The sequence below is a fragment of the Sardina pilchardus genome, chromosome 4 (genome assembly GCF_963854185.1).
Source record: "Sardina pilchardus chromosome 4, fSarPil1.1, whole genome shotgun sequence".
Classification (NCBI taxonomy): domain Eukaryota; kingdom Metazoa; phylum Chordata; class Actinopteri; order Clupeiformes; family Clupeidae; genus Sardina; species Sardina pilchardus.
Window position 1 is genome coordinate 5,132,229 of NC_084997.1, and position 12,901 is coordinate 5,145,129.

General features: G+C 47.6%; 1 protein-coding gene across 1 annotated transcript in view; it reads left to right on the forward strand.

Moving 5' to 3' along the window:
• map2 (microtubule-associated protein 2) overlaps positions 1-12,866 on the forward strand; it is a 58,073-nt gene extending 45,207 nt beyond the window's left edge. The window contains exons 15-19 of the mRNA XM_062533791.1: positions 5,273-5,365; positions 8,433-8,525; positions 9,725-9,806; positions 10,304-10,416; positions 10,787-12,866. Of these exons, the coding sequence (XP_062389775.1) occupies positions 5,273-5,365; positions 8,433-8,525; positions 9,725-9,806; positions 10,304-10,416; positions 10,787-10,993 (588 nt within the window). The 3' untranslated portion in view covers positions 10,994-12,866. The remainder of the gene's footprint in view (positions 1-5,272; positions 5,366-8,432; positions 8,526-9,724; positions 9,807-10,303; positions 10,417-10,786) is intronic.
• Positions 12,867-12,901: the final 35 nt, after the last annotated feature.

Genomic DNA, 12,901 nt, shown 5'->3' on the forward strand with positions numbered 1-12,901 from the left:
CCACAATTCTGTGCGCAAATTTATTGAGGATTTCAAATCTGTACTAAACAAGGCAGTTCACTATGTATTAAAATGTAAACATTGTATTATTGTCACGTAGCCAAAATGAAATATGCATTTAGGCCATTTTCACAACTCTTATACCATAATTTAGGAAGGGTATTTAAAGTGATAGTGGGCTAAATAGTACACGTTTTACTGTTTTGCTTAATGGTTATTGCTCTGTGGTCTATTTTGGCAAATTAATCAAATGTATAATTTAATTTATTGACGTGGCAGAATGACATTGGTGCATTCCTTGTTCTTCAACAATGGGAGGAAGCATGGTGTTCAATAACGCACACCTGCAGCTCCCTGCACACCCACTAGTCTGTTCCATTGTGTGTGTTCTAAGGCTAAGAAGAAGCCTTGCCTCGTCTTTGAAGGGTATGGCTCGGCAGGGCTCACTTCTACCAGGCACGAATCTTCAAGGATCCTCAACTTTGAGAAACAGTCCTGCACACTCAGACACCTTTACTCTTTCTCTCTCTCTGTCCCACACATGCTCACAAATACCCACATGCATACCCAAACACATAGGGCCCTAATTTATATGGCGTGCAAAGTGCATAGTTAAGTGAAGCTGCTATTTGCCTTTATTCAGACAGGACAGTGAAGAGTGACAGGAAGTGACAGAGAGACAGAGAGATGGGGTGGGATAGGACCGCAGGTCGGATTTGAACCCATGTCCCCACGGACACTTGGACTCAGATGTGGTTTTGACACTGCAGTTGCTTTGCCTGTTCCACACAAATGAAGCAGATTTAATAGCCTGGCAAACTATTTTGTAAATGGAAATGAGCAAGTTTCACAGCACAAACATCTGTGGCTCAGATCAATTAGTACCTCACATGGCAGCTTTATTTCTTCACGCACAAGACATTTTGCTTATTTGTTGACGTTGCACTTTGCCTGGCATTTAAATAAGGGCCCAGAGATTTGTTTCTCTCCTTGTAATGGTGCTAATTCATCATGGAAATGCCTTGAGACTATCACAGATCTCTTCCCTTCACTGGTAAATGCTATATCATCAGAGTTTTATGCTCTTGGCAGCAGTGAATCTGGGTAGAGCAGGTCTTACGAGCCTCCTGTAATGACCTGACAGAAGACAGGCATGTTTTTGCCTGGCATGTTTATGTCTGATTCGTGGCAGAGTGCAGCAGTGTACAGGGAGAGGGATCTCTCACAGAAAGAGCTGTCCTCAGCAAACAAGAGACTGTAAACAACAAAGCCGTGCCGGTGGACGGGATGGCCTGCAGTGAGCCAGGCAGCTGTGTCTGTGTGCTGAAATGGTGATGGACAGGTCGGGGTGAGGAGGATTAGTCTTCAAGCCACGAGTGACACTGAGAGGAGAAACGTTTGACTTGAGCTGGTGAGATCTGTACAGTACATTTCATAGAGGACTATTTCTTAGTGAGTATTTTCTGCGTTTGGTACGTCATTAAGTCATATTAGGCCAGAGTGGCGATAAAGCAGCATGACGAGTTGTGCTATCGATAAGCAGCAGAGAGCAGCTATTCGCAGCACTGCTATCTGTACATGAGGGAAGAGCGCATGGAGTGAGGCAGTCTGGGCCAGAGGAGAGTCCTGACTGAGAGCAGAGGGGAAGTGAGTTCACCACTCAGGACAGATGCAGTCTGGCTGCCCCCTCCCCCCCAACACCCCTCTCTCAATGGCTGGAAGAAAGGGACTTGCATAACTAAGGCTGCCATGCGTGCATCGCCTCTTCCCAAAGACAGTTTTACCCCTGGATGACTGCAAGTGTCTCCCTGGCGAAGGCTCCCAAGGGAGGGCCCTAACTGAGAGTGACATTGGTTGCCTGGCTGTTAGGGGTGACTGGCTGGGCGCATGATGGGCACGGGCACCCATCGCCCTCATGTGCCCTCTGGTGGAGTCTGGAGCCGGCTGCGCATCCGCTGTTTGACTTGACTGGGGAAGTAGTGCTGGCTTGTTTTTTGGTCTTCCAACTTTGTCATATTGGTGCGATGCCTTTTCCAGTTAGATGAGGTCCGTGGGCGTTAGTGCAGTGTCTCTGTGTCTATGTGTCCCTGTACAGTACAGCACTCTAGTCAGGCCTCAGTGCTCTCCTGCTCCTGTAGAGTCGTATTAGGTGCGTCCTCTTTTAGAACTGAGATTAAAGGTGCCCCTATGAGAGTGTGCTTCTTACATTCCAATCATTCAGTGAAGAGATCTGTGGATGGATAAAATGGGAGATTGATAGTGACTGGGGACTGCTAGAAAATCAGATAGAGAGAAAGAGAGAGATGGAGGGACAGAGGAAGACATAAACAGCTTCAGAAAGATGGAGGGAGAAAAAAAGGAGACAGTGAGGTGGATGGAAGGAGGACGGTAGAGGTAAATAAACTGTGGAGGAGGAATAAAAGGGACTACAGAGAGAGATGTGGAAGGAAAAGAGAGCCAAGAGACACGGGAACAGCAGACAAGAGACATGCCTTCCTTTTGTTCTTGCCCAAGCTTCAGCATCCGCGGTGACTCAGCTGGGCTAGGTGGTCGGCAGCTCCCCCCTCTAGATTGAGCTATCAAAGCCCAGAGAAAGCGCCGGATTTTCTGAGGTTTTATGATCAGCGCCGGCGCTGCCTTCCCATCTCCTCACAGCCTCTAGCTCCTGCTCCCCTTCTCATCCTCGCTCCCTCAGCGCTATTGTGCTCGTCTCTTCACTCTGTTGGTCCGTCTCTTCGGAGAGTTTGACGTTGCTGAAGAGGCAGGGTGTTTTCCGTTCTTTTTGTGGGGCAGTTATATTCGAGCTTTTGAGAAACGAGAAATGGTTGTGCGTGTTGTTTACTTATCTTCCTCCGCAGCCCACTATCTTTATCTGCTCACCAGTGTTTACGGAGCCTCATCTTTTCTTAACAAGATAATTGTACTATGAGCTAAACCAACCTATTTCCATGACAATTTCCATTTTTTTACTACCGAAACCTATATGCAAACAGAAATGCTGGCGGTTTGCAATGCCAGCTGCAAGAATGGCTTTTACATCTGCACAAGGGTGCAAGCAGAGCTAAATCTACCCTGTGCTGACAACGCTAAAAAAACATTCTAAATCCTGCCGTGTCTTTATCAAGTCCTGGAGTGGACAGCCGTCTTACTCCATACTGTCGTCCTGTGTCATCATCAATCCACCATTTCCCAGTCCTCTTTCCTCGGCCTTTCTGCATCACTCCAATGCATCATCCATCAGAGCTCTACTCTCCTGTGGTTCTGAGCGCGAGCGCTGCATTCTGTGCCGGGATCGATCTCAAGAGACACAGAGAGAGAGAGAGAGAGAGAGAGAGAGAGAGAGAAAGAGAGAGAAAGAGCCTGAACTCCTCATTCACATGACAACCACATCTGAACCACAAGGCCGTTGTCCTGGCAGATGCCCAGAATCCCAGTGCATACCTCTCAAGGCCCCTCGCTCTCTGCTCAAAGTCTCAACTATGCATCCAAGTTCCAGTTCTATGCCAAGCCCTGTATGTGGAGGTAGGCTATGTAAATCTAGCCTCCTGGCAACAACAATCATTGTGACCAAAAATGCCTTTTGTAACCGTAACAGGCAAACATGCCAAGCATAGAAAGGTAATCACATGTGGCACTTGTAATTTAGGCAGGCTTTGCCCACACTGCACATGTGAAATTAGCGGTCGCATGTGAAATCTGCAGCTCGACAACAGCAGGCACATAAAGGCTTCTGACATAAAGTGGTCATTGTAATTTTTTTTTTTTTTACATGGAGGACCAGAAGGATACGATTAGCTTCGCTGCTTATTTTTACAGGACAATGTTCAGGGACCCACCATCACCGCACGAATTACAGCCTGCTGGTTTACCTAACAATATCCCTCTTGTGGAATACTAAGCACAGTTTTTAGAGCCTGAAAAAGCAGCCTTTAAGCTCCTCAAGGAGAACTCAGACATTTTTTCACTCATATTGAGACGCTCAAGTTCTCTAACCTGATTATATCCCAGTTAGGCGTCAGGACACCTCTAAATACTGCGGTTCTCCAGGCTCCGTTTCCATCCCAGCCGCGTTATTATAAGCTGCAGCTGAGCTACACATGGGGGTCATGGTTTATGGAGCCGCCGCCTGTAGATGCCCAGCCTGTTTTAGCTCCGTCCCTCTCTCCCCTGCCCTGTCCACTCCAGCCCTGCCCTGCAACAGACCCTTGTCCTGGCAGTCCGCCTCGTACGGTCCACCCCGCCCAGCCCCACCCAGCCCCAACACCTCCAGCCAGCCCCTGCTCCCCATGACTGACCTGTCCATCCGTTGTGTGTTTGCTTTCTAGCAACACAGAGGCCAAACGCACACAGAGCAGCGCGGCCGCTCCTGGATCTGGACGTCGGTCCTGCGCCTGGTCTCTCTCACTCTGTGTTTGTCTGCCGCTCACTCAGTGACCTGGCCCCCCATACTGGCCGCTGACCCTCTGGTATACCTCACTGGGAATCCCCCTTCACCGCCCTCCTGCTCCCCTGGACCCCTTTACACACACATATACTGCTGATACACACACACACACACACACACACACACACACACACACACACACACACACACACACACACACACACACACACACACACACACACAATACATACAGTACACACTTGTTAACCACAGAGACTTACTGGCTGAAGTTAACATGTTACACACAAACTTAACCTTAAACCAAAGCACATATGAAAACACACACATACACACACACACACACACACACACACACACACACACACACACTCACACTCACTTCCATTTAGCTGGTAATGGCTAGACTAGGCAGTAGGTCTGTCCGTAGCGGTCCTGTTTGTGGCTCCTCGAGGCCCTGACCCCTGTAGTGTCCTTCTCTCTGCTGCTGGAACAGATCTGTCAGTCGTGGCTCCATCTTGAGCCCCCTATGCTAGCCTATGGCCCTCATATAGCAGTACACTTCTACTGTTGTTCCAACAAATCCATTCGTCCATTGCCTGCATAGGCATGGATCTGTTCACAAGCAACCATGTGTGTGTCTGTCTGTGTGTGTGTGTGTGTGTGTGTGTCGTCGTCCGTGTCCTCCTGTGCAGTCACGCTATGTCGTTGTCTCGCCCCCTCGTGAGAGTGCTAATCTGCATTGACGTACATTAAGTGCCACGTGTGCTTGTGTGCTTGTGCGTGCGTGTGTGTGTGTGCGCGCGCAGACACACCTCCTGTCTTACCTCATCATTTAAACAGAGCCACATTATCTCTGTATTTTTCTAGATTCAGATTTTAAACAAGAAGCTGGACTTCAGTCACGTACAGTCAAAGTGCGGATCCAAGGATAATCTGAAGCATTCTCCCCGTGGAGGCAATGTATGTACCGCTCCATCTCTCCCTTTCCCTGTCTCCCCCCCTCCCCTGTGACCAGTGGCACATTCCCTACTTTGACCTACCACCCCACCCCCCCTTCCCTCACACCCCCAACCCCCCCACACCCCCGATCCTGTAGTTGAGGTCCTGAAGGGCCACCCCCATCCTGCCCTTCCTCTGTCCCAGTCCTGCACACCCTCTGAACAATGCATGACCTGGTCCTTCGACAAAAGCGATGGAGCTCGATCATTTCAGTTGGCCTCCGAGGAAAACTCAGAACCAATGAGACCCATTCAAATATGAGCAAAGATTTGAAAATCAGCCCAGACAAATTTGAGCACCACTTTGTCGAACACAAAAGTGTGTTTGCATTGAGCCTCCTCTAGAATTCACAGATGCCTATGACAGTGTGAACACTTGGTATTCAAAACCGAAGTCCCTTCTTGTTGTCCATCTGGAAGTGATATATACACATGTATGTAGTGTATATATTATCACAGTGAAGACATCAGCACCTGTGTATTCATCAGATTCAGGCGAAGCAACTGAATGGTTTCACTTTTTATGTTTATTGTTTTATGTGTGAACTATTTCTTCTTGTGATGGAACAGTGTGAGTGAATCTTTTTGACTTACTTTGCTATTCATGATGTGGACCCAATCCACTTAATCTACAGATGTATGCACATTAGTGCAAATTGCATATGTACAGTTTGTACACACACACAAACACGTACACGCACACACACACACACACTCACACACACACACACACACACACACACACACACACACACACACACAAGCCGTTTACTGACTGCACAGATAGCCGGCGATGCACGGGCTTTTAGCCGGCTAGTCCCGATTGTACTCACTGATAGCCGGCTAATCGCCGAGGTGATTTACGCTGCCAATTGTCCTCCCCTGAGGGTACACATATTCCCGGGGCGACTGCAGTGAGCACGCGAGCCGGCTATGCGGCGGGTAGCTGAGACATGGGCGGAGCTGTCAACAACGAGAGTTGTGCACACACTGCTGAAAGACTTAAAATCAGCAAACAGCTAGGCCTACTGACTGTATGCTGAGCAGAGCTGTCAGATCATCATCATACTGTTCACATATTAATACTGGTCCTTGTGGTCCATCTAGCACACTGTTCTTTCAAATGTCAATTAAATCGCCAAACATCTCAGCATTTATTTATTAATTGCTAACATATTGGGAAAACATAGCCTATCCTGCTTTATCTACAGCCAGGATAAATTAGCTAGACCTTGGCTAGCTTGCTCAAATAACCATTGACAACGTATTTCGTTAAAGCATGTAGGCTAGGCCTATATCATACCCACCCTAAGGTTTAAGAAACATAACAACGTTGTCCAATTTTAGTTTAATGCATTTTTCTGAATTGGAGAGGTCTCCTTATGAGGGTAGGCTCTGCATTTTAAATGGCTAATCGCTAATTAGCATCGTTGGTTTAAACTTTGCAGAGCTGTTTTGTTGTTATCACAAAATCAATTGTAACTGCTGTTAGGAAGACAGTTTGGAACCTGGCAGACGTGAGGCAGTGAAAGGTATGCATAGTCCAAGCGGAATGAGTGGAGAGTTGATATTGTGACGAGGCAAGAATTACTCTGTTAGGAAATGTTTATTACCAGATGAATATGAGGAATGACATTACATGGAAGTGGCCTGTTTAAGATCCCCGTGGCTATATCCCACAACATGGGTGGCATCCCGTAACATAAACCCCTTATCCCACAACACATCAGCTGACTAGTCTAGTACACCTATATAATGCGTAACCGTCAACTATCTTATGACAACAGGATGCTTATAACCATCTTAGCCGTAGGCTACATTTCCCCCTTGCATGAACGTAACGCAAGCATATCCGAGCCGCGCTACAATATTGTGTCACATCGAGCTAGCAAGTCTAGCTAGCCACAAACAACAGTGCATACCAGTATAGAACAGGTGCATACTGCATAGGCTACTAATGACACTTTTTTACGGTCAGTGAATAGCACCGAGTGAAAATCAATGTTTGCTTTATATCTAGTGACAGTGGTGATGTCGTCAGTTTGGATAAGTAGAGTAAACTTAGTCAGAAGATCTAGAAATAATATCAAACGGAGGAGCAGAGAACTTGACAGAGAGCTGCACCGCTGTTTTGAGAATGACAGTAGTGTCACGAGACTTCGACGCCTATGTTGTTGTACGTCACTGTTCAACTTCACACCCAGTTCTTACATGTTTACGCCTACACCGAGGCGGCTTTGGAATATCGCGCCTCTTGTCCTCACTGACCTAGCCGGGGAATGGCCGGTTAAACCTAGCCGCGGATGAGGCGGCGTTCAGTCAGTTAACGGCTACACACACACACACACACACACACACACACACATACACTCCTTTCATTGTGCATACATTTACACTCTCTGTCCTTTCTCATGCTGTTTCTGACTGCATGCCTGAAGCCAAAAGACCTGTTGAAAGCTGCTTGATTGTTTTCTTTTGTTCCAAGCCCTTGTTTCTGCTGACTTGTGCGTGAGTGTCAATCAAACCTGCTTTGTCTCTTTAACAGCACCTTGGGGCCCATAGCCTGTTACATGCATTTAGGATCTCACAATGGGCCATCTGTTCAAGTCAAATAACCGAAACATCCACACATCCATGTGCTCCATTTCCTGTCATGTTTCTGCTATTGAGGCGTAGCTCAGCAAGCCCCACGGGCTCCCAGTACAGGTCCACTCAGACGCCCGGCGGCTCCACACACATGTTTACATAGTACAGGAGAGAAGAGACGGGACTACACACAAGCATCTCCAGACACATACTCACAAATCATCACACACACACACACACACACACACACACACACACACACACACACACACACACACATAAACACTTGCTGTGTAGTTTGAATGAAAAGAGCAAAAATGAACAAAAAGAAATTACACTTTAGTCTAGACCCTCTGAGACATTTTGAAGAGAATCTCCATGTAAGCAACCATGTCACATCCCAACCCTCCCACCCCCAATTTCCCCCTCTTCCCACCACACAGGTGTTCATTCCTAGCGTAAAACTGGACTTTAGCCACGTCAGGTCAAAGTGTGGCTCCCTGGACAAAGTGCAGCATGCGGCAGGCGGCGGGAACGTGAGTTCACAACTCGTCCTCTCAATCTCCTTGTGTCCTTGTTTCCTCTCTCCTCTCCTCTCCTCTCTCCCACACTCCCACACTCACTCACTCACTCACCCACCCCCCACCACCCCCTCACCCTGCACACGAGTCTGAGTGAAGCAGAGCTAAAAGGGCTCATGATGTATCCCCTCCACAGAAGCGCTGTGTCTCAGCGCCAGGCCCCTCACCTGAACACACTCCCCACTCCCAGTGCACCTTTGTCTGGCCCGACTGGGCGTTGTGTCCCCTGGGGGGAGGAACAGATCCCAGCCCGGTGTTTTCCCTCTGTGCACTCCTCTCTCCTCCCCACCCTCTGAAAATCACAGTCATTACTGGGAGGAGGTGATGTGATCGCGTGCGTCCGGAGGCGAAGAAGCTCACCTGCGCTTTCCCCAGTCTTTCACCCCGACACCTCCCCTCTGCACAGCCCTAATCTCCCCTTTAGCAGGGCCACAGACTCTACCTGGGCCACAGTAGAGCAGATGGTTTAGCTCACCAGCGTGTCCAACGGGCCCTTTGTTATTCCTCTGTGATGAGAGGACCCTGCAGAGCTGCTGCTGGAGTGCACCCATTAAGGCTAATGCCCTCTCTCATGGCCTTTGATGTCTGTATCATGCATTGCAGTGTGGAATGACCCTGCTGGTGCTGTGCTTGCTTCGCCTCCACGCCAAGACGTGCATGTCTTTATTTGATCTCATAACGTCTGTGTCCAACACAACTAGGGCGTGTCATAATTACATCATATTATTTTCCTGTTTTGCTTGTGGCTTTATGTCCTCTGTAAAATCCCTTCTCTTCGCAGGTTTCACGGTCAAATTATTATCTTTTCCGAATTCCCCGAGCTTCGATCGTTGTCATGACATAAAGCAGCATACTAAGACTTCCATGCTTATCATCTGGGAGCTGTTAATGTGGAGCTGCATCAACAATTAGACGTAATAGTTGTATGGAGGTGTTTCCCGAGGGCTAATTGCATATTTCCACACAAACTGCTCTTCTTTTGAATGGCATTGGTGCGTGCACATGCAGGTCCACAGACATGTCCTCTTCACTCCTGTATTTAGAGCCCCTGAGCTTGACCTTCCTCCTTCCTGTAGAAGAGATGTGTGTTCCCATTGCCATGGTGATTGTTAGTTTGTGAGTTCTCTCTCACGCTCTAAGTGTATCCTTCACAGATCCACATCCAGTCCAAGAAACTGGACTTAAGTCACGTGACTTCCAAGTGTGGTTCACTGGACAACATTCGCCACCGGCCAGGTAGGAAGCCCGTTTGTCTCAACACAGCATCATGGCAGAGGTCCTGCTGCTGGACCATCATGTGTCAGCTCCTGGTGTCTACAGTTCTGCAGCGCCATCTGCTGGACACATGGTGTTACTGCCTCTGCAGTGATTTGTTTTATATGAATGGTGTGCAAGTGTAGGAGGACACATTAGTGCATGATTATTGTTAAATTCACACTTTCACATTCACCAGACTAGTATGATGATATCAGCAGGATTTATTTTGCAAAGAAGCAGTAAACAATGTTAATATTTAAATGATGTAAAAATATCTATGTACTGTCTATCTTTTTTAACAGACACGTTTGGCCAAGTCAATATAGAGTTGAGAATGATAGTTACAGAAGTTACAGTAAGGATATGTGTTGTGTGAAGACATAAGAACTGATTTCTGTCTCTCTCTCTCTCTCTCTTTCTCTCTCCCTCTTTCACTTTCTCTCCCTCAATGCTCCATGCCCTCTGCTGCCCCCTAGGAGGTGGGAATGTGCGCATTGAGAATGTGAAGCTGGACTTCAAAGACAAAGCCCACGCTAAGGTGGGCTCCCTTGATAATGCCCAGCATGTGGCCGGAGGAGGACATATAATGGTGGGTAACTTGGCTTGGCGGGGGCTCTAGGGGGCAGACAGGTGTAGGTTGTTGAGGTCATGGTGGCATGACGGCCTCAGCTTCAAGGTAGGCCCAGCTCTGTACACTTCCAAAAAAAAATCAAAATAACAAAGTAGTAAGATCATGTGGAGATGTAAGTGACCTTAGTCATGTTTCTGTGTGGAGACGCCAGTTGACGTCAAGAGACTGCTTAGCGATCACAAGATGTTGTCAATCTCGTGTGGCACTGTGTCAGAATCCCTTTTTAATGACGTGCCTATTAAAAGCATGGCACCCTACTCTCTCTGCACCGGGTAAACTTTCACATGCATGCCTGATCTCCCCGGTTGGCTGTCCCTTTCCCCGTCAGATCGAGAGCCACCGGCTCACATTCCGCGACTCCGCAAAGGCGCGCACGGACCACGGAGCGGATATTGTGACCCAGTCTCCTGACGGGACCTCCCCCCATCGCCACAGCCACATGTCGTCCTCGGGCAGCATCAACCTGTTGGAGTCCCCACAGCTCGCCACGCTGGCCGAGGACGTCACCGCTGCCCTGGCCAAGCAGGGTCTGTGAGCGCCCGGCCCAGCGACCTCTCTGCCCTCCCCCCCCCCCCACTCCGTGCTCCCCATCCAGTGGGCAGACACTGCGGCCCTCCCCCCTTCACTTATGGTTCTACTTGACCCTTCTCAGCAGCGCTCTCTTCTCTCCCCTCAGCCTCACAGCCTCATCTAGCCAGGAGCGCCACTCCCAACGCCCCTCCGTCCTCCAGTTCACCCCCTCCTGCACAGCGCACATCCACCTACTGGGACTGTAGTGACTCTATTTAATGAAACAAAATACAAAATGGAAACAAGTGGAAGAAGAAGAAGAAGACGAAGAAGGAAAAAAAAAACACAGACACCGTACAGTTTTGTCTATTTTAATTTTCGTTCAATTTCCAAGGTAGATTAGAAAGTGCCAGTGCTTTTTCCTGTTTGACTCCTTTTCGGTTTGACTTTTTTAATGGTGTGTACAGATAGTGGCCTGAAGCTCTGGTCCCAGATCAGCTGCAGCTGTTTGCACAAAGTAGTTCAAGTAGGATCAGGAACGGGATTGGCTGGCCTCTGGTCAGCTTCAGAACAGCCTTTTCTACAACAGGCAGGAAGTGATGCGGCCATTCCATGCAGCTTGCATTCTTCTGCTTGGTCAGTGCATGGACTTGAAACACACACCCCAGCAGCAAGTCATGCTCATCAAACCTCTCCAGTATGATATAAACTATAGCTATAAAACATGTGTATAAATATACCAGCTCCTCATTAGCAATTTCAATCGATTTTAAAAATAAGCAATCACTCAAAATGTCACCTATACCTGTAAAATTGCATCACTGCAAAAAAGAGAGATGAGATTATGGTATGATGAGCATGTATCAATTCTCGTTCAAAAAGGAGGCTATTTTGTATTTTCAAAGAATTTTAGTAGGTTATTCCCTCAATCATTGGATTAAAATGAGCATTTGAGCATTTCACATATTTTGTAGATTAGTGGCAATGTTATGCTTGTCAATTGCCTCAGTCAACTGCAATGGTTGTCCAAGGGTCTCTCTTTCTCTCTCTGTCTCTCTCCAGACAAGGCTCTGAATCTGGCTGTAAGCATCACTGTATGTGAACATAGAGCTATGTTATTCTCTCATGCACTGTTTGACCCGGTGCCGTCACACACCCCGCCTCGCTGAGTGACCTTTAAGAGGTCCAGGGATACCTTACACACCCTGAAGTACGTCAGCTCAACATCACAGGGGTTAGTGGGCATCCTTGACACACTTCTCAGAATGTAGGTCTGGGGTCAGCTGAGAACGGACCCTATGGGCCGGCGGTGGTCGGGGTAACCTTTCCTCTGATGGAGCTGTGGTCATTATTTAAACGGATTGACTTGGGTGTAGGGTGCAGCTACTCTGGGCACTGGTGTTGTGTTACAGACCCTGTGTTTTGCCATGTCGCATTTGGATGCTATACGTTTTTTTTATGTGCTGGATAAACTAAAAAGGGACAAAAAGTATGAAAAAATACGAAAAAGCGACATTTCAAAAAGCATACATAAAAAACAGAAACTCAACCATCTCTTGTAATTGTTTCATAAAGTGCTCCAGTATAAATATTTTTATTTCTCTCTCTCTCTCTCTCTCTCTCTCTCTCTCTCTCTCTCTCCCTCTCTCTCTCTCTGTCGTTATTTGTGGTATCCCAACCCCTCCGGATCCCCTGATGTTTGTTAGCTTCTGTGTTTCTCTGCACCCCAAGCCTTGCCCTTCCCCATCTCCAACCCACCTCCTCCCCCACAGCAACTGTAAATGTATTTAAAAGTCATGTAGATGTTTGCTGTTTTTCTCTTGTTGATATGATACCGATTACAAATGCTCATATGATTATGACAATAAATAAAAATAAAAAAACACATGGAAAACAAATCAATTGTTTGAAATGCAATGGTTTTTATGGTCAT